The sequence below is a fragment of the Mus caroli genome, unplaced genomic scaffold (genome assembly GCF_978045245.1).
Source record: "Mus caroli unplaced genomic scaffold, Mus_caroli_1 scaffold_8, whole genome shotgun sequence".
Lineage (NCBI taxonomy): Eukaryota > Metazoa > Chordata > Mammalia > Rodentia > Muridae > Mus > Mus caroli.
In genome coordinates, this window is record NW_028227263.1 from 63,083,124 (window position 1) to 63,104,271 (window position 21,148).

Genomic DNA, 21,148 nt, shown 5'->3' on the forward strand with positions numbered 1-21,148 from the left:
CGGCCTTGGGGTGGTGCCACCCTTGCTGCTGATCTCACTAACACGGAGAGCTGACTGAAAGAGCTTATGAAGGCTTCGTTGACTTGTGAAACCATTCCTTTACTCTGGATGCTACAAGGGTTCATGGCTTACCAGACCATGGTATCATCAATGGTCAATGTGATGCTCTCAGTTTCCAAAGAAATTCAATGTGTGGAGGGTCCCATTGCTATTCTAATCGACAGCAGTGACAGGAAACACACATGTGATACCTGTTGTGTGTCAGTTACTGGGAATGTAGAACCGAGGTGCCACTTTTGTCCCAGATGTTCAGAGAATAGTAGAGGAGACAGAAATATTAACTGTCAGAGCTTTTAAAAAGCAATATGAAAATAGGAGTCAAGACACCAAGCTGGTTACCGTGGGGTGGAGCATACACAGCTGCCCTTCACAGGGCCTGTCAGGGGAGCCAAAGAACAACTCCTTTTGAGAAGACACAGTGGGAAGCAGGTAATGTCAACCTTGCTCTTTTTTTTTTTTTTTTTTTTTTTTTGTGGGCTTGTTAGGTGGAGGCTACAGGCCTGGCATCTCTGCAACTGTGAATTCTTCGCTTTCTACCTGAACTGAAGTCCTTTGGTCCTGGGGGAAAACAAGAGCTGCAAACACGGAATCAGAGCTGAGAGGTGAGAAAGACAGGTGGTCTTGGGGACGTTTGAACCTCCATTCCAGCGGAGCATGGTACCAAGTCTCAATTCCCATCCTTCCCAGTGAACCAGGAAACCCCAGCTATATACTTGGGATCATTTCTAATCTGTACTATGACCGAGTAATACAGAGTTAAATAAGTTTGCAGTATATGACACTGGCCACTACTAAACCGATTGTCCTCATAAACTATGTACTCAGAATACTTCAAGGGTAGCCACCCGATTTTGGGTGCTCACTATGGAGTGCTGATACGTGTATGTCAAAAGTCCATAGTGCAAAGCACTCACTCATATTATTAACGATGAAAAGAGTGATGAGTGTTTTTGCAGTCCCGATGAGATATCTGGCTTGTAGGTGAGCATGGACACCCTGAATGGAATCAAAGGCCTGTCATTTTCTTGAAATGACAGCCTGATATGGTTAATGTAAATAAACACTGAGAATGCCCATGCATACCTCATTGCTTTGAATAGGAAGTTACAGCCTTTGGGGTCTCAGAACCTCAGGCAGCATCAATACATAAGCCTAAAGAAGCCCCACAGATCTCTAACACCTCACAGATAGATCTCTCTTCCAGAAAGGGTGGGACCATGTGCCCTCAATACTTCCAAAGAGATCCAGTCTTTAGGAAGGGACATGGAACATTTGAACCGCCTAGACATTTGAACAAATTAGATCATTTAGATCTGTGGGCAGTACCTGCCTGGACTTGGCCTTCCTCCTGCCCAGCTGGCTGGCAGACCTTGGGAATCTGCCCTGGCTGGACATGACATGCAGGTATTGGTCATTGTTGCTGTTTTGATGGTCACTGCTAGATGCTGCTGACACAGAATCAGATTCTGTGAAGGACGGCTCAAATTTGGCCTTGACTCTGGCCTTCAGGGCATGCTGTGGGTATTGGCTGTTCCTGGATCGTGACTTTCTGTGTACAAATGTGGGCCTCTCAAGCTGGTCTTCAAAACTATTATCCCCAGATCTGTAGTACACCCTTCGCTGGTATTTAGGGTCTCTGGTGTTATTTTCTGATCTGTCACCAGTGTAAAAACAAGAAGACCGAGGCAGGTCTGTCAGGGAGCTAGCAGGGATTGACCACTGGACCAAATCTCGCCTGAGCATCTCCTCCTCTTCTTCACTCAGCTGTGGAGAGCAAGGCTGGTGGGGAACCCAGGACATGTACTGCTGCACATTCCTGGGGTACAGCTCTACAATGTCCCCTAAAGCATCTATCTTGAAATGTCTTTCTGGCCAGAAAGCTAGGTGGGTCTTTTTGTGAGAGTCACGTTCATTAACGACATAGTACCTGGGAGCATGGGGACTGTGGTCATGTGTCATCAAGGTAGAGACCCCAGATCCACAGAAAGGAGGACTGATTGGCTGAAAGTCTTTCCGGGAAAGAGGCTCTGAGCGGACATCTTTGAGGGGCTGTGTCTGGGTCACAGATGAGCAGGATCTGTTCTTGTGGAGGTTGCTTGTGCTGGAACATGGCCTATGTGGATGCCTGTAAGACAGACGTGGTTAAGTAGCTATGGCCTCTGTATCCCTCCACAGCTCCAGGAATTCCAAAGTGTCTGTGCATGATTTGTGGGCTGCATGCATAGAAGCACTCAGGGAGCAGAGCCACACACTGAACATCTCAGAACCCTGATATAAGGGATGACAATCTCTATGAGGGTGCACATAAAGGCCTCATTAACATATGTCATCACAGAGCACTGGTTCTGTTAGGAACATTTTTATGGGGCTAATGTTTATGGAATGCATGTTAGGAATACTGCTCTAGTGGGCTAACCTGCTCTCCAGCTTCTCAGGAACTCCCTCAAGTGTCCACTTGGGGGAACTCTACCTGTCAAAGGACCAGTGACTGTGCTTTGGTCCCCGCCCCCAGTGACCTCCCAAGAAAGACTTAGATTCCTCCCTACTTGTCAAGGTGCTCCAAGGATGTGAAGACAACTTGCATAAAACAAATCCTCAAGGTCTATGATAATTTGCAGTAAGGAAAAAGAAAAATTATATCTATTGCTATGATGTCCACTGTAGTACAAATGATGGACATAATTCTGTCTCCTCATTCCTCTGGGTGCTGTTTGAAGAGTAAAGGAATCTGGGTTCTCCTGCTTTCTGGAAGATGAAATTGAAGCATCTGGCCCATATCCATAACACATTGAGGGTCTTGCCAATAACTTATCAGTCTGAGTGTGAAGTGCAGACCATTTACCATTCGCAGACCGAAAGTGGAATGAGGCCAGATAAAAAGATAGGGAAGCTCTGGGACCCAGGGAGCGGAAGGCACCCATCACCCAGGGTATAGTAGAGCCTCCCACGAGCCAAGAAGCAGGAATCCCAGAACTCTCAACACTGACTATGACGGCTGGGACATAGGGGCTCATAGTCCTCTCATCCATAGATACTCTATGTACTAAGGAACCAGGGTTGAGGCCTGAGTGTGTGTGACCTTGCATAGAGTTTTATTCCTTCCCTAGACAAGGCCTGAGTGTCTCAAACAAAACTGCTCACTCTGTTTCCAGTGACAGTATCCTGACCTTCTGTGTCACTGGAAATCTATGTTTTTACCTTATACATTGTAATCCTGTCAGTTGCTCTGCAGGGTCTCATTTAACTTTCTTAATAAACCTTTGCGCCGGGTGTGGTAGCGCACGCCTTTAATCCCAGCACTCGGGAGGCAGAGGCAGGTGGATTTCTGAGTTTGAGGCCAGCCTGGTCTAACAAAGTGAGTTCCAGGACAGCCAGGGCTATACAGAGAAATCCTGTCTCAAAAAAAAAAAAAAAAAAAAAAAACCCAAAGGGGGAAAAAAAAGAAAAAGAAAAAGAAAAAAAATAAACCTTTGCACATAATTAACTTCAACCCCACCGAAGTCTTTTGTATGACTATTGTAAACAAACAAACAAACAACAACGACAAGAACACAAAAACAATGAGCTGTGACTGTTAAGCTTGCCCGTGCTCTCCAGTGCACCTCGGTTTTCCTTCTGAGTGTATCTCTCTTTCACTTAACCCTGCTGCTTAAGCCTGAATTAAAATGCTTTTACTAACCTCAGTTCTACTTCCTAAACTGGCTAGTCCTGATCTTCATCCCTGGATGAATCAGATCTGAGTTTGGCCTGAATCATGTTTTTGAAAGTCTTGGGAAACTCCCCAGGCTATTGGGGAGCTGTACCTTCTACTTCTGCACCCTAAAATGCTGACTTGGGACATCTTACTTTCCCAGGCTACAGAAATATGTATATTAGGCTGAGGAAGGTGTGCTTATAGATGATATGATAATGTAGGTTTCAAAGCTCTTGACCTCCCCTTCCCCACACCACTTTCACATTCTCAGGTCCTGGCACTCCCTGCCTTCCCACTCCTTTAGTGGGCAGTCCTGGAATTTAAGGACCTCAGCCCCTAATGGTTCTGGTCCACCACTGGCATCTCATTCAAGAAGTCTGCTTTCCTTTTGTGCCAGAGTTCACCCTCACCTGTTGGTGTCCTGCTCTGGCCTTGACCTAGATCCATCTGGAAGAGGAGAGCAGGGGTCCCTGGACCCTTGTCCAGGACTCTGAGGCAGGGACCTTGTGATTGCCTCCATCCTGAGGCTCTTGCTACTCAGAGAGTCGAAGTTAAGCATATGGCCATTGTTTGGGGATGTTGCCATATACACTGAGGACAGCTGGCTGATAAGGTCGCTGTCCTTTAGAAGCCTCTTGCTGCTTTCCTCATGAGTCTGGATTCGAGCTGTGGATAGAGGAAAGAGCAGGTGACATGTCCAGGTTTGCTGTGCATTGAACCTTAAAGTCTCCACATGGCACATGCTCAGACTTGGTCCCTTATCTGGCACTCTTGGGAAAAGCCTTTAAGGCTACAGCCTGGTGCTGAGTCCTCAGGCCATAGGGGTCATGTGCTCTAAGGGGATTGTAAGACTCCCTTTCTGCTTTGGACTGTGAGGTGAACAGATTTGCTTGGCACACTATCACAGGGTGGTGTGGCCCCTCCTAAGCAATGGGGCCAATGGAACACAGTTTGGAACCTGAAACTGTGAGCTGGGATGTGGGGCTGGCGAGATGGCTCAGCAGGTAAGAGCACTGACTGCTCTTCCGAAGGTCCTGAGTTCAAATTCCAGCAACCTCATGGTGCTCACAACCACCTGTAATGAGATCTGATGCCCTCTTCTGGCACATCTGAAGACAGCTACAGTGTACTTAGATATAATAATAAATAAATCTTTTTTTAAAAAAAGAATGGGATGTATTTATTATTGCAAGAGAACACTGGCTGGCACAAAGCTAATTTAGCTAAGGGACTTTGACAGCAACAGAGTTTATAGTCATCAGCTGCACCTACAAACACAGTAGACCTTTGGCAATACACATTTGGCCATTTGAAGCATGGTATCCAGGCAAGGAATGGAGGAGTCCAGTGTTGTACCTGAGACTACAGGGTACAATCTGATACCCTTCAAGGCAAGGAAGGCTGTTGGAGAAAGTGTGTGTGGGTCCTGGTGGCTCTGCCTAGATTATGTAGTATTCTCAATTGACAATTCATCTCTAACAGTGACAATGGGTTTCACAGCACAAAGCACAGTCATCTTGTATGTGAAATTGTCACCTGGTGACTCCTCCACATGGAATGTGACCCTTGGGCTTGAGTCTCCTGCAGGAGAAGAGTTCTCTTCCAGACATATCACTTTAAAACATTCATAGGAGCTAGTTCACGGGGACGTTTGAGTTCCATTCTCCGTCATGCTCTGGTAGGTAGCATGGGCTGTGCCAGCTCAGTGGTACCAACTGAGCATCAGTGCACGAACTCTCAGTGCACTCTATTAGTGACCTCAAGGGGAAGACAGAGTTACTGGCTCTTTTTTGAGCTGAACCTGTCATTCCACCCCCAAATCTGGCCTTCTAGCCATGCCAGATATCTGTTTCCCACATTCTCCTTCTTTCTGGGGCATAGCTTGCTCTTCCCTGATGGGTCTGAATTTGGAGAACTGGAGGAAAGAAGGTATAAACTTGGAGAGTCTTTGGCTTTGAATTTTCACTTGAATCTGCTTCCATGGCTGGGCCTGCCTACCTGGCATTGCTAGGGATGGCTAGGGCCGTAGGTCAGAGAAGACAGAACTTAGGAATGTGGGAGCCTGGGCAGAAGCCTGGGAGATGGGCTCATGTGGGAAGAGATGGGTGCCTGAGAGGACAGACACAAAGTGGTTAGACAAGCAGGTGCTTCAACATTTTCCATCTTACCACATTGAGTTTTCTCTCCTGTTTCAAAGCCCCTATCTAATTACAGAGGATTGGGGGTTAGTTATAGGCCTGCAAATGATTAAATCAAGGGCTTAGAGCAGTGGCTGGCCCTGGTTTTACTTTAGTGTGCCCAGTGACTTGAGAAAATCCAGAACTGGTTATGAGGCCCCTTCTGTAAATGCTCAACAACTTAGAGAGTAGACATTTGTATTTTAAGACTCACTTACCCTCTACCATTTGGGCAACCTTTTTCTTATCTTCAGATCTCGCCTGGAAAATAAGAATGACAACCAGTTTGCTTTAGGTTTAAGAGGAAGCAGTTACCATTTTATTTTGGAGAGAGAGAGAAAGACTTATGTGCTATTATTCATACTCTGGACACAATAGTACCACTGAGGACAGAATGCTCAGGACATAGAGACTAGACCTATTATTTGAGTGAATAAATGTAAACATGGAAAAGCCAAGGTTTTATGCCTGAGGGGTTTCCTGTAGAAACAATTAGTTCATGCATGTGTGAAACTCTGCCAAGGCAAACAGTATCCTGTAGATGAAGGAGTTGGGACCTGTAGAGTTTCATATTCTGGTTATTTCAGGGATAAGGCCCAAGTCTCAGTTGAGATTCATTTTGCTTTACCTGTACTGAGCACATTCAGCCTGGGGGTGACTTTATAGAATATTATTTTCCACAGTTTTTGTGCATGAAAGAGTTTCCTGTTTTGGAATTTTACTCTCAGCCTCATGTTGACACTCAAGGACTTTCAGGTCCTGAAGCAGTTCAGATCTTTAGATTAGGGAGACTCAGTCTGAAATGGTTTGAGTCACAAAGAAAATACAAATGAGCCACTAGGGAGATATCCATTGACAAAATGCCCTCCACTGGAAATGGCTTCCTAACTTGACATTTCACAAAGCCAGGCTGTTACTCCTTTACATAAATTTGCATGTGTGGGAGCAGTTGTTTTCTTTCCCTAGTGAAAAGGGGACATAGGGTTGTTTTTCAGTGATGATGAGAGACAGGAGGTGAGCAGGAGGCCTCACTTAAGGAAGTATGACTTTCAAGATACACATGACCCAGAAAGTCTGGTACCTTGGATACCTCCCTGGCCTCCTCCTGACCTCGAGGGAGCAGGAGACAGAAGCAGAAGGCCTGGGAGTATCTGCCTCAACCTGGTTACTTAAGGAGAGGTGTGTGGTCCAGGTGGGAAGGAGTCTATGCCAGGCAAAAATCTAAAAAATAAGAAAGAAGAGAGCAGAGTGCTTGAGGTTCAAACAGTACTAGGGGCTCAAGGGTCAAAGTTGATCCAGGCGGGGGTGGCTCTTCACCAGTCTACTAAAGTCTACCGAGGTGCCATGCAAAGAGGGCTTAAGTGAGCAGCAGGCTTGCTCCCAGCAAAAGCAAGTGACCACTGGCTAGTCTCAGAAATAACTTGGAGGGACTCGGTGGGTAGTCACTTTGTACCATAGTACATGTGCATTGTCATCTGAGGGTTGGAGCTGCTTTGGACTCTCGTGCTGGAGAGGGTGCAGGTGTCTGGCCAGGGCTGACATTGGCATGGATGAGAACTGAGTTCAGATGATACTTGCATTTTGGATCTGCATCCTGAGTTGCTGGCTGCTGAGCTTGAGTGATCTCGCGATGCTCTGAAGGTAGTAGATGAGCATGCTGGCATGGAAGGACATAGGATAGTAAGCGGGGTTCTTTAAACTGCTTCTGTAGCTTCCCAGCCCTGCTCAGGGGGCAGCCGAAGTGAGGGTTCCTCCTCACTAGCCTCTGAATCTTGAACAAAAATACATCTGCCTTCTTTCTCACAGCCTGTGGTCACTGGGAAAGCACAACTTCATTTTTTTTTTTTTGTTTCCCCGCAGCTGACCTCTGTTGCTTCAGATTCTGCACCCTGACAATAAATATAAGGCACCAAGGCCAGCAGGCACCTTGCAGCCAATCAAACTGTAGCTACTGGTTTCACTTCTCTCTGAAAGACCTAAGAAACATAAGCTACTCAGCTGAATTATGACATTTCAAAATTATCTACACTTCTGCAGAACACTCGACTGGTATTAATAGTGTCCGGACCCATTAGAGTGGCCACAGTAGCCTTCCAGATGACGTGGTTGACTCGGGAGCTATGCAGCCATCCCTCCGTAGCATGGTGCCTTGTGCTCTCAAGTGTGGCTCAGGATCAATGTTTAGATCATCAACACTTGTAAGTGCTTTCTGAATGGACTAATTTTTAAAAATTATTGGCCATCAGTGTGATCAGGTGACTACACACTTGTCCTAGAAGGCTGAGAGGTGTGGCACCCCTTGGAGACTGTGGGGAATAGTGTCTCCTCAAGTCTGGAAGTTATGACAGACCCTGTAGGCTGGGAGATGTGATGCCCCCTAGGGGCTGGGAGGTGTAGCACTCACAACAGAAGCAGTACAGCTGGAAGTATCACCACGGGGCTGCTGATATGTCCAACTACAGCGTGAAACCATGTCGGGAAGTCATTCTCTATCGTCTCGGACACAATGTCATAAATTTTCTCTTGTCCGCTAGGAAAAAAGAAAAAGATGACTCCAGATTGGGCTGCTTTTGCCAGCGGAATGTTTCAAGATCTATCAAAAGTGTTTGGGTGTCTAGAGGTGGATCTCCACAAGTGGCTATAAAAGCTGGAGGCCAATCTCCAAATGACCAAGATCCCTAACACTCCTGAAGTTATGTGAAGTAGTGATCCGGTTACCCGGTAGGTATGGAGGTGAGGCCACTGATTGCACTATGAGTGCACTGGCTTTTTAGCAAGTAAATGAAGTCACCTCTAATGGCTTCCTGGCTCAAAATCGGCTTAGGCAAAGATGGAGATGGCAGTTGAGATCTGTATGGCTACAGCAAGATACTCCAGACTGAAAGCTGGCATGGACTGTCTTCAAATAAAGCCTGGCTTCAGTCACATAGATTTCTGTACAACCATCTGCTCCTTTCCCTTCCTTTTCTTTTCTACCTCCAACCCCTTCTTTAGATCCACCCACTTGCTCTCTTTCAAACCCCTGATCTCTTTCTGCATCAACTCATAGTACATGCATACTTGTATGCATATGTATATTTATATTATACATATATTTCTAAATACATTACTACAACCTACTCAGTCTGGATATATTGTATACAAGTGTATTTTCAGTTTTGAGACAGAGTCCTACTCAATAGCTCAGGCTGACCTTTAACTATTGACAGTCCTCCTGCCTCAGCCTCTCAAATACTAGGATGATAGGGGTGACGAACCACACCATGCTCTGTTGGTTGTTTTCCATTATTTAAAAATATTGTATTGTGTTATATTAACTTATCCATTTGCTTGGTTACTTATTTCACTTTTCTAGGTGTGTTACCTGAAGGGACCACAGTTCAGAGACGGCTTGTAGTGGACAATGGCAAAAATGGTGGGCAGCATGCAGAGGAACAGCATGAACAGGAGCATTGCCAGGTAGAAGTTGTTGGATCTGCAAAAAGAGCAAGTATCACGAAGCAGCATTCATTCCAGAGTCTGAATGAGTGCTACACAGAAGTACTACCACCTCTGTGGATGGAAGTGCTCTCTTATCAGGGGCCTGGAGAGGTGGCTCAGTTGGTAAAGTGCTTGCTGCATAAACACAAGGACCTCAGTTTGATCCCCAGCACCCGCGTGAAAACGCTGAAGGAGGCAGCATACTTGAAATCCCAGCAATGGGGAGGCAGAGACAGGACAGTCCCTGAGACTTACTGGCCATTCAGCCTGGTCAGACTGGCAAAGCATAAGGTGGAGAGTAATTGAGAAAGGTGCCTGCCTGCTATCAACCTCTGGCCTCTACATGTATATGCATACATATATGCACATGCACTTGCATACACACACACACACACACACACACACACACACACACACACTGCTGTGTGTGAGGGGCATGGCCAGCTTAGAAACCCAGAACTCAGCTTTCAGAGAGAAGCTTCTACTCGGGCAAGTTTACTTTACAAATACTGGCTGGGCACTTGTAAGCTATAAACCAAGAAGACAGTGATCCTATCCCTGTGTGCATGGCTTATACCCAGTTAACTCTACTCATAGAAATCTCAGAACTACTTTAGGACCCACCAGGGTCCTGACCTCATGTCTTCCTCTTCTCTGATAGCCTTGAGCTTGCTTCTTAGGTCCCAGGGTTGGGGCTCTGTTGGATGTGACTCTTAGCCATCTGAATTGGATCACATTTGCTCTTGTTTTGTTTATTTCTCTGCTCCTTACTGCTCAAAGTGAATGGTCTACTGGGGTAAGCCCTGCTGCCTCATCCCTGGTTCCCAGACCAGTATCAGGGCCGTCAACTGCCCAGCTTCTCTACTGGTAGCTCTGACCAATTTGGCATGTGAGACCCTGTGTGTAGTCTATGGGTCTAGTGATGCTCAACTATCCTGTCTGTCAGTTTTTCCCATCTTTCTCCTTCTCTGCTGAAAAATTACTTAACTAGAAGTCTTGTACAGAATTTAACAGGCAGGGGCTAATGTTTGTACCCTCCCCCTGACATGTGGTTGCTTTTGTGGGATATTTGAGAGGTGGTTTGGTCCATGAGGACTCAACTCTCATCAGTGGAATTAGTTCAGATACATACATTCAGCTCATCCTATTTGTTCTTTTGGTCCTTGTATTTGCAGCACACAGGGAGGCCTATTCTTTCCTCTAGATGACACTGCATTTGAGGAGCATCTTAGAAGCAAATCCTAGACTTATCTGGACTTTTAGCTTCAGAAAAGTGAGTCAAAACATATACTTTATAAACTGTCCAGGTTTAGGTATTCTGTTATAGCAGCTCAAATGGAATTAACAGAGAAGGTATGTGAAGTCCCACCCTGTCTCTGTCCCCCTAAACTATACATTGATGAACACTTACACATTTATTATGTATATGTATGATTAAATAATCACATGTAAATATATAAAACCATATATATCCAAACATAGGCATGTGTGGTCATTAGATAAAATGTAAATAGATTACTATCCAGGTCATGTTAAAAAGGTTTGAAAGCCACTAATAGAGACAAGCAGATACACAGATAATTGCTGTGATGAAGCACTATAACTGGGTAATCGTGAGATTTAAAATATGTTCTGAATCCACCCACATTGCTAAATGTAGGGAAGAATAAGTGTTGTCAGGATTATAGAGCAATTCAATCTTTTAAGCAGCTGTGAAGACTAATACATGCCTGCCTTAAAACTCAGCATTATACTTTGTGGTATACTCCTGACAAAAGACACTTAGCAGAATGTACAGGGATGTTAGCCCTAACAATAAGGAGCTGGAAGCAGCCATGGCAGAGATAAAGAAATTAGCAGATCAGTTGTGTGTATTTCCTCAGTAACATGAAATCGAGCAACACAGTGTTGAGTGGAAAATAAGAAATCTGAACACAAAGGAGCACTTTCTGTGTGTCACGTTCTACATAAGTGACAAAACCAGGCAAGCCCAACTGGGTCTGTAGAAATCAGGAGGGACTGTGAGGAAGGAGTGGGGTGGGGTGTTCTCCCTTTATGTGGGTGTGGGGTGTGGAGTCTGTGAAAGGCCAAATCTGATATTCCTAACTTGTGCATATTTTTCCAAATGATTATTAGACATTAGTAGAAATTTAAAGATATTTGCCAAGGACTCCGAAGGGGTGACAATTGATTTCAAGGTGGAGTGGGGAATAGGCAGTGACTTCATGGGGGAACCAATCTGAGAAACTTGAGGGTTTGATAGATACCATGGTAGGAGGCCCCTAGTTGGAAGAGGCTCAGAGGATGCATGGTCTCAGCTGGAGGCAGCAACGCTAGCTACCAACCTGGAAGCCCGAAACACTTGCTGGTGGGGTACATTGCAGGTCAGCACTGCCCAGCTCCTCAGGTACATCAGCCCAATGAGCTTGAGAACATTGAATGCTGGCAGACACGGAGAGAAGAAGGCCCCCATCCTGAAATGGAAGAAGGTCAAGTCAGTCTGTGTTCACATTCAGGGGTGCACTCCAGATACCCCATGGTGGAGCAAGGGTGTGAGACATTCCATGTACACCCTGTACTTCAAGAACTGAAGAAACTTCTGAAGGTACAAGACCCAGTCTGCACATTCCAGAGGGATGATGAGTCCCTGAAGGTGGGTGTTGGTGATGTGTTCATCTCTCTCCTCATTCAGGAAAAGGAAAGGCCTCCTCTGGGGAGAAGACGACACTGGAGCATCAGGTCCTGGAATAGACTCTAGACTTTGCAGGTCTGGGATAAGAACTAAGCTAATAAGTTACTGAGTTTCAGACTGAATTAACAAAGGTCAAACATCCCCAACTTTTGTCGGCTGTTTTTCTCAGGCACCTCACATGTGTTAGTCCACTTAATCATCTGAAACTGGGAAAGGAAGAGTAGATAACCAAGTTAGTAGATCAGGAAGGCAAACCTGGGGAAACAAATCAATTTGCTCAAACACATATTACCCAAAGAGTGACCTGGTGTCTAGATGTGGACACTTCTAAGAGCAGAATTAGTGAGCTGAGAATACTCAGTTATCTCAAACAAGCCAGGACACCTAGCCAAGGCACAAATGTCAAAGGTACAACACAGCCCAGGACCTCCACTTTAGTTTAAAATCAATTTGTATTGAATATGCAATTGAACCTATTACAGTGGAATTCATATTTAGTGGCAGGAAAATGAAGTGTTTAATAAGTGTTTTAAGAGCAGTTGTTTGCTCTCTTATGGCAGACATGTCTCCTGTGCCTCTCTTCATCATCTTTTACTGCATACAAAGACTACAATTACTTGCAAGAGTTGCAGTGAAAAATTTAGCTCAGTATTCCAGGGATCTAGCACATATTAAATAAATAGTACACATAGTTACAACGATTTGATTTATACAACTGGGTTCCCTATGCAGTCTGTGACAGATGTCAGAGGTTGTTTTTCTGAATGTACAGAATACCCAAGCTTCTTTTTTTTCTTTGTCTAACATTATTTGGACCTACAGCACCATTTGTGGTCCCATAGGTAAAGTGGGAGGTCCCCACCCACTACTGAGAAAAGAATGGCAAGATGACCTCTGCCAGTGCCCTGGTGTCCATAGGAACAGGATCTGCTTGGCTGGAGGTGCCTCAGTCAAAGGGTCTTGCCAGGATCCTGGTCACCCTTCAGGATGTGTGAGCTATTCAGAAGAATAGGCCTCCATCTGAGGCTAGTGTCTACATGAAAGGAATAATGGGAAATTCCCAAGAATGGTCTGTCTCTAAGTGCTCCAATGTAACCACAGAGTTCCTGACACCTTGGCAAGAAGCAGTCTTCTGCTTGCTTACCTCCTTCCCAGATGAAGGATTCTACTACTTCCTATGCAGGTGCTTTAGGGGCTATGACCAAAAGTGGTTTAAAAAGGAGCCACTCCCTCTGTCATTCTTTTCTGTAAAACCCTCAGGAAGTCACTACTAAAATCACCTCATTCAAGAATTTGTCACCCTATTGGGGTTAGGGTTAGGGTTAGGGTTAGGGTTAGAGTTAGGGCTGGGGTCATCCTGATGATGCTTATGACTGTGCGTACAGGTCCCTCTGGGCCCATTAAAACCTTAGCTCAGATGACATTAGAAAAGCTGAGATGCAGCACTGTCCTTACCAAATCATCCCTTGATTGTAGACAAGGTGCAGCACATTCTCGGCAATCTTGAATTCTCCATATTCAGGCTGTTAGAGAAAAGCATCTGCATTAAGAACGAAGTCATAAAGTTTTTTGTTGCACAGTACTGCACTATGGCCATTTGTACCAACTTCTTCGCTCTTGTAGATACTCAGAGATCACTGTCTTGCTGGCTCTCAGCAAATGGTGTAATGAAAGCCTGGGGCAGGAGCTCAGTGGAGCATGACCTCTCCTCTTTCCTCATGAATCCCATTTTGTGGTATCTCTACCTCACTCCCTGGACCATGCTCTTATGTAGCTATTTCTTTAGACTGAAGCATTCCCTTCTGAAAGGAGGATCAGGAGAATTAGGAAAGTCAAGACTTAAGGCTCAGGAAATGTCCAAGGCTCAGAAAGGCCTCCCCTAGGCTATGCAAGCAGTTCCCAAGGAAAGGAAAGACTCTTTAGTGGAGCTGCCTACAAGTTGTGCAGCAAGCTTTGCTCACATCACCCATACCGGCATTGGCATTTTAGTGAAGTAGCTATCTGAGTCACCCATGTGTCTTTAAGTAACCCTTCACCCATGCTTTTGTAAGTAACTCCAAGAATCTTGTAGGTTCACTAAGCTAGACTTGAATGGAACCACTTCCTGGGTCTGTTTCCCTCTATTTGAGATGAACAAAAGTAGACTCCCCAGAAAAAGCTGTATGATGCATGTCCACCTGATTCATAGACAAGCCAACAGGAAGAGATGGATTTGCTTCTAGAACCTTCCGCAAGTGAAATACTGGGGGAAGGATTTTACTTACAAACTTGCTTTCAAGGTCCCAACACCAATAGTCACTTAGGTAGCGAACAAAAAGTCCTCGGAAGAAGTCTATGAGGAGGATGCTGGCCACAGTGAAGAGCATGTCGATGACAGACAGCTTCAGCATCTCCTGCAACACATTGGGTCCTGCTGCCACCATGTCCTGACCCCCCACAATCCTCCCTCCTATTATCTCCACAGTTCTCTTCCTGGTTTTCCCTGTCTCTGTCCCTTCCATGGAGCCAGAGCCAGGAGCCCTCTTATGTTTTCCCTTTGTATCTCTATAGAGCACAGAGGCAGAGGGAGGGGTTTCTATTGCATCATGGGTGTTTGGGTTTGGGATTCAAGATCCAAGGCAAAGACACTACTACATAAATCTTAGGAAGACCCTAAGGTCTGAGGCTCTGAAACACAAGCTCTTAACCAGATGTGCCTATGAGGTTGATGATAACCTTTGACAAGGGCCTTGCTTAGTCACTGCTGGACAGTAACTTTGTTCTGATCACTAGGATTAATTATGAATCCTGGAGCACAGAATATTAAAACCTCACTGGATTCCATATTCTTCTTCTATGAAAAAGGGACAGTGATGCCCAAGAATGTTCCCAGGGTGAAGTGTTTGGGACTTCTCAAAGGGCAGAGGAAAACACCTGGCCAACATATGTCTCCCAGCACTGGCCTTGTGGGCCCTGCATGTAGGGCACTGTCTTGTTGGCCTTTGTGTGTGGCGTGATAGAAGTCAGAAAGCTTGTCTCTTCCACGACCCATGTGCTAGTGTTTCTCCTGAGCTCCGCTCCTGATCCAGGTGTGGGCCACTGCCCTTCTTCAGGCACTGTCCTGGTGGCAGAGAAGGTGGGAGCATCTGCCCAGTGGCTTGTGATGTTTTTAGTAGCAGCTTCCTGTTGAGAGGGAAAGAGAAGGAAGGAAGAAGGCAGGCAGGCAGGCAGGTAGGCAGGCAGGCAGGTAAGAAGGAAGGAAGGAAGGAAGGAAGGAAGGAAGGAAAGAAGGAAGGAAGGAAGAAAAGAAGGAAGGAAGGGATGAAGGGAGGGAGGGAGGGAGGGAGGGAGGGAGGGAGGGAGGGAGGGAGGGAGGGAGGGAGGTAATTTATGTTTTTAAGAATCCAGCTTGGACAGATGAAGGAGTGGCCACATTTGCTTTGGAGAGATCATTCTCTCTCCCCAGGTGATTATACTTCTCTCTCTTTCCCTCTCCACCCTGTCTCTTTCTCCATCTCCAGTCACAATTTTCCCCACTCTTTGCTCCTCTCTTCTCTCCTTCCTTTCCCCTTACCATTTGACTAGAGGTGACCACACTTACAAGACACCAGCTAAAACATACCATACTCACTGTCACCTAATGAGTATCAGAAATGGTTCTATGGTTCTAGGTAACATCTTTTCAACCTCAAGGCAGAGGGAGGGGTTCCTATCACATCATGGGTGTTTGGACAGTATCTGCTCATTTGAGTTTAAGTCATGTTCACAAGGAGATTGGGCTTCAGAAGGTGGTAGACTAATGCTCCAGACAGACTGCAGTTAATTTGCAGGTCAGGGCCAAGGTCTATGTGATTTCAAAGCCCTGGCTTTCTATGGCCTCTTTTATTTATTTATGGTATTCTTTGAGTAAACTACCTCCAGGAAGTTCCTCCTCATGCCTTCCATCCCCTCCCACTCATGGTGTCCTCGAAGGCTGAGCAGGCTGAAATGAATATTAAAACTGCTCTGTAAGTGTGGGGCTGGGACTGGAGCACACTTGGAACCTATGGTCAGCTCATCTTTCTGTGCTCATTTGAGTTGCAGTCTTCCTTGATAAAGGAATGAAAATAAGGTAGCATGGCCCAGAGAGATGTGGTGGCAACAGCCCAGGCTCTCATAACAGCACTGTTGGGGCTTAAATTTCTCTCCACACCCTAAAAGGACCATGGTGGTAAGGACTGGAACATATGAGACACAAATATAAGCACTAGAGGGCAAGGATGATGAAGACACTGGCATAGGGGCACTTTGTGGGGAACAACTACAAGAGACTGTCCAGTCTGGACAGTGATGGGTCAGGGGCTGTGCAATCTAGGCCTTGATGTTGGGTGACCATCCAGTCTAGGCAGTGATAGCAGGTGACTGTCCAAGTTGGAGAGTAGTGGGAGGTTGACTATCCAGTCTCACAGTGATGGCAGGTACTATACAGTCTAGGCAGCTATGACAGGTACCATTCAGTGGCGATGGAAAATGTTGGTCCCATCGGGATGCTCACCTCAATGTTCATGCTGTTCACTTTGTCCAGAAGAGCAATGATCAAGCTGTAGAGATTTCCTAGATACAGTACCAGGACCCTGAAAACCACAAGCTGTCTTGAGAAACAAGAACACCATACATAGGACCAGCAGTCTAGAGCTACCAGGGAGTTCAAAGTCATCATGGACATGCTAATAAAACAGTGGGCACAGCATGAGGCTTTCTTTGTGCTGTCATTGAAAAGCCACAGGCTTTTTCTCAGGGCAGGTGAGATGGCTAAGTAAAGGAACTTGTTGGTCATGCCTGACTTTTGACTTTGATCTTCAGGAGCCACATGGTGGGAAGAGAAAACTCACTTTCACAGGTTGTCCTCTGCCCTTCATGTGCATCACATGCATCACACAGACAGACAGACAGACAGGCAGGCACATATATACATGTACACACACGGATAATGTAAAAAATAAAACAAAACTTAGACTACATGAAACATCTATCTTCAGCAGGTTTGGGTGAGGTTTGGAGTCTCTGTCTTTCCCAGATGATCCCACGGTAGCCTGTTAGAAACACTAGTGCAGCAGGAAGACCATGGGTGAATTAATGCAGGGTGACACAGTGCGTGGCCCATGCTTTCTGGTCTGTGAGTTTGTTACCTAGCATCATTCCACCCAGTTCCCAGCAAGTCTATGCTACATTGTCCATTCAAGGAATGAGTGAATAGAACTGCGGAGTGCTAAGAGTTGCTCAGTCCATGAGGCTGAAAGGGCCAGCAGGCCACTTGGAGATTCCAGCACCCACCCTTGGAAGTACAGGCTGGGCTCCACAGAAGCACAGAGTGGCAGTGTTACAGTTACACCAGGCTAGTAGCTGCCAGAGAGTGGAATCTGCTTGCTGCAGGGTGTGCCAGTCATTATAGACACAATGTCTGTTCTATAGTGGAATATTTGGGAAACACATCCTGGCATTGCCAGCGATGGAGCATTGGGTCTTATGGGAAACCTGCCTAAAGAAATAAGGTGGTGGTGGTGGTGGTGGTGGGGGCTGGAGAGATTGCTCAATGGTTAAGAGCACTGGCTGCTCTTCCAGAGGTTCTGAGTTCAATTCCCAGCAACCACATGGTGGCTCACAACCATCTGTAATGGGATCCAATGCCTTCTTCTGGTGTGTCTGAAGATTGCTATAGTGTACCCATATATGTAAAAATAAATGGTCACATCATTAAAAAAGAAAAACAAATGAAGAAGAAGATGGGCAAGGAAAGCAGCCTCTGCAGATCATTCACTGGGTCAGTGATGTGCAAATGTGGCCACCATCCCAGTGATCTTATCTTAAGGAGAATACTTCCACATGGAAATGACAACTCACACATCCACACTGGCCTCTTCCATCTCTGTGGGATGCAAGTGACTCCATGTAGAGGCAGCTTCTCAAGTAGACACCCTTGCCGCTTTCCTTTCCTTTGAAGCTGTAAAAGGGCTCCTTTATGCGGCATCCCAGGTGACCTCGGCATCTACCTTAGCCTATGTGGGTCACAGCCCCTTCAATGATGTGTGGATGGAGGAAGATGGAAACAATTAGCTCTTGGCAGAGCCTGGGCTTTTGCTTGAGCTCTCACTGCATCTTGGATGAAAGGTATCATGGTCTGCTGGTGAGTTAATGGAACTGAAATAATATGTCTTGCTCTTATTACCAGAATTATGTCTCATTTGTCTGGGGTTATGTCTCTCTGTGGCTCTGTTTCTGTAGTTTTGAGTATGAAAAACGAGACCAATCTGTGTAATAGGATTGCTGTTACACCAAATGCAATAATGGAATCGATTCGCCCCAGTGCCTGTGGGCAAGGAAGGATCTGAGGCAGGTACTTCTCATCCAGGCGGGATTGGTGCAGAGTGGAACAGAACGCAGCAGGACGAGGTGGCCCCAAGCCTTGTCCCAGGTCTAGCCCATGTTGTGGGGTTTTGGTCAACTCCTTGATCATTCTAGTAATGATTTTCTATCTTCACAGCTACAGGGTTTCAGGACTCAGCAAACTGGAGTCACCAAGTCAAACAACACCCTTACCTATTTTAGTAAATAAAGGGCTGGCAGTTAGCTCTCTGTTGACCTATTAGCTGTAGCTTTCTTAATGCTTTTCCCTTAGAGCTTGGAGTCAGGACAGACATGAATGCATAGATGACAGAATCTAAAAGATTGACTGTCCTGTCTTTTTCAGAAGATATTTACTGGCTCCGGAGCAGAACCAATCATTCTCAGAGTGGTGTGACATTTAGAGAGTGTCATGAGGTGTCACAGGAGATGGCTTGGAGAAGCCAGCGCAGGTAGAGTAGTGAGTGACTGATCATGCCTCTGATACCTCCTACACCATGGTTACCAGCGCGTGAGTTGGAGTTTACCAAACCCCAGGGAAGAAAAGCAGCTTTCCAGAAAGATACCCACAAAGCCCTTGCTAGACATGAATGTAGCTCTCTCAAGGAGGCAGTCTTGGGATGTTCCCTTGGACACAGTCTTCTCAGGCCACATCTGTTTATGTGACATTCACTGTGGCAGCTATTGGCTGTCTTGGTACAGCCCATACCATCATCCAGCCTTACTAGCAGAGCATGAGCTGTCTACATCATGTCTGGCAAACAGTGTGGGTCTATGCCACCACTCAGTCAAACCACAGAGGAATTCAATCATGAGGAAAACAAGACATGTATTCCATCATCTTGCTGCTCAGCTCATTTCCTGTCTGCTTTCCGTCTTCCCCTCTGCCCCTCATCCTCTTCTTTCTCTGCTTCCTCTTTCCTCTACCTATAATTCCAGCTGTATTACTGGTACTATTCTATTCCCTCCTGCTCTGACTCCACTCCTTTCATTCCTACTGCTGCCAGCTTTCCTTGAGCAATCTCCCTAGGGGAAGGTCTCTTCTACATGTGGGGAAGCAGCAGCATGCTTTAGCTCTGCAGTGATTCAGTCCCTCTGTGGATGGCTGATGGGTGAACCACCTTGGGGCTCTTCCCACCAGGATGCTCTACCTTGCTAACTGGAAGCGCAGTGTCGTCCGTGGATGGTACATCTCCAAGGCAGCGATGAGGTCAAAGGCAGACGGTGCTAGCATGGTGACGAGGGAGACCACCACGCTTACCTATGGAGAGAGTATAGGCTCCTCAAGCCCCCCCCCCCCCACTCTCTCAACCACACTTGGTTTTGTATTTGGCCACTTGCCAATGTGAATGTCAGTTAACAGGGACACTGAGCCCCTGCTTAGAAACCTCCCCACATCTCTCTTAGAGTTATCCCTTTTTTCAGGCTACCACCACTCCAACATAGGATTGTTCCTTTCTGAAACTCTCTGTTAGGGTCAGGAGGATACTTACATGTGCTGTCTGGGCTTTGGTAGCATTGTATTTATACCTCCCTGACCTTGGTTGGAAGATGGAAATAATTGCTATTATTATGATCAGAAAGGGGAAGGCAGAGAAGTAATTGAATATCCCTCTGTACACAGGGGATTAATTATCTTGAGAACTGTGCCTGGTTCTTGTTTGTCTGGACTTAAGGGAGAAGAAAGGCGAGTTTAAGCTGGTACATAAAATGTCTGAGCTAAATTAAGAAATAATTGTGGAACAGATGTTTAAAAATCTGCCATTTCATAAATGTGCAAAAGGTACAAATTTACTTAACCCACATAACTTGTATAAAATACAAGAAGATGTGAGAAAGACTTCCTGTTATATTTCAGATTCTAGGAAATGATTGAGCACAGGTGAACACACACAGGATAGATGTATGCCCATCTCACTGCTTTTAAAATGGATGCTATTTTTATCCGAGTAATACAAAAGATGTTTTGAAGTTATTTTTGTCTTTCACATCTTGGCAGGTAAATTGGGCCAAACATTTAGGACAACAGTCACCATTATTATAAATTATGACATTCTCCCTAATCTACTGGGTAATTTTTATGTATGGGTGGGTTGTTTAGTACACAAACAGTTTATGTGACTGGTTCTGGAAATGACCTAAGGGCTGGATAGAAGCAGCTAATGGGATTTGAAGCCCATGCGTGGGTCAGTACAGTCACCGATGCAGCTCTGTGGTGGTGCTCATGCCTAAGGATGTGGATGCAAAGGAACAGATGTGAGCATGGAAAAACTGAACCATAAGGATCAGTATGGGCACCTGGAGGAGTTCTTAAGATCTTCCTAGTTCTTTAACCAGGACTTGATAGCACTGGCGCTGAAGCCTCTGGTCCCTACTCTAGAACTAGAAGGCTGTACTCATTTCTAGAGATACTTCAGTCTAGTTCACTAAAGAAGCATACAGAAGGCAATTTTGGCATCCCTATTAAAGTGCCCCTGCTTTAGAGAACATAGCTGCTAGTAGCTGGGTACCTCATTCTTTTCCCAAAGTGTCAGCTCCTTCTTCGACTGCTCCAGCTTCTGGGACCGGTCCACCACAAAGTAGATGAGATAGATGCTTCCAGCCAGTGAGAGGAGCACCAGGATGTTGGCAATGATTCTCAGGCAGACAGTCACCGCCCTGCAGAGAGAAGCAGTACTCGGATGC

General features: G+C 45.8%; 1 protein-coding gene across 1 annotated transcript in view; it reads right to left on the minus strand.

The window, feature by feature from the left end:
- Window positions 1-763: 763 nt before the first annotated feature.
- Tmc3 (transmembrane channel like 3) overlaps window positions 764-21,148 on the minus strand; it is a 39,276-nt gene continuing 18,891 nt past the window's right edge. Inside the window, exons 10-22 of the mRNA XM_021168016.3 lie at window positions 20,974-21,121; window positions 19,615-19,724; window positions 16,617-16,695; window positions 15,017-15,265; window positions 14,368-14,496; window positions 13,559-13,626; window positions 11,757-11,885; window positions 9,296-9,406; window positions 8,336-8,461; window positions 7,510-7,588; window positions 6,150-6,192; window positions 4,165-4,420; window positions 764-2,185 (exon numbers count right to left, since the gene is read on the minus strand). Coding sequence (XP_021023675.1) covers window positions 1,342-2,185; window positions 4,165-4,420; window positions 6,150-6,192; window positions 7,510-7,588; window positions 8,336-8,461; window positions 9,296-9,406; window positions 11,757-11,885; window positions 13,559-13,626; window positions 14,368-14,496; window positions 15,017-15,265; window positions 16,617-16,695; window positions 19,615-19,724; window positions 20,974-21,121 — 2,371 coding nt within the window. The 3' untranslated portion in view covers window positions 764-1,341. The remainder of the gene's footprint in view (window positions 2,186-4,164; window positions 4,421-6,149; window positions 6,193-7,509; window positions 7,589-8,335; window positions 8,462-9,295; window positions 9,407-11,756; window positions 11,886-13,558; window positions 13,627-14,367; window positions 14,497-15,016; window positions 15,266-16,616; window positions 16,696-19,614; window positions 19,725-20,973; window positions 21,122-21,148) is intronic.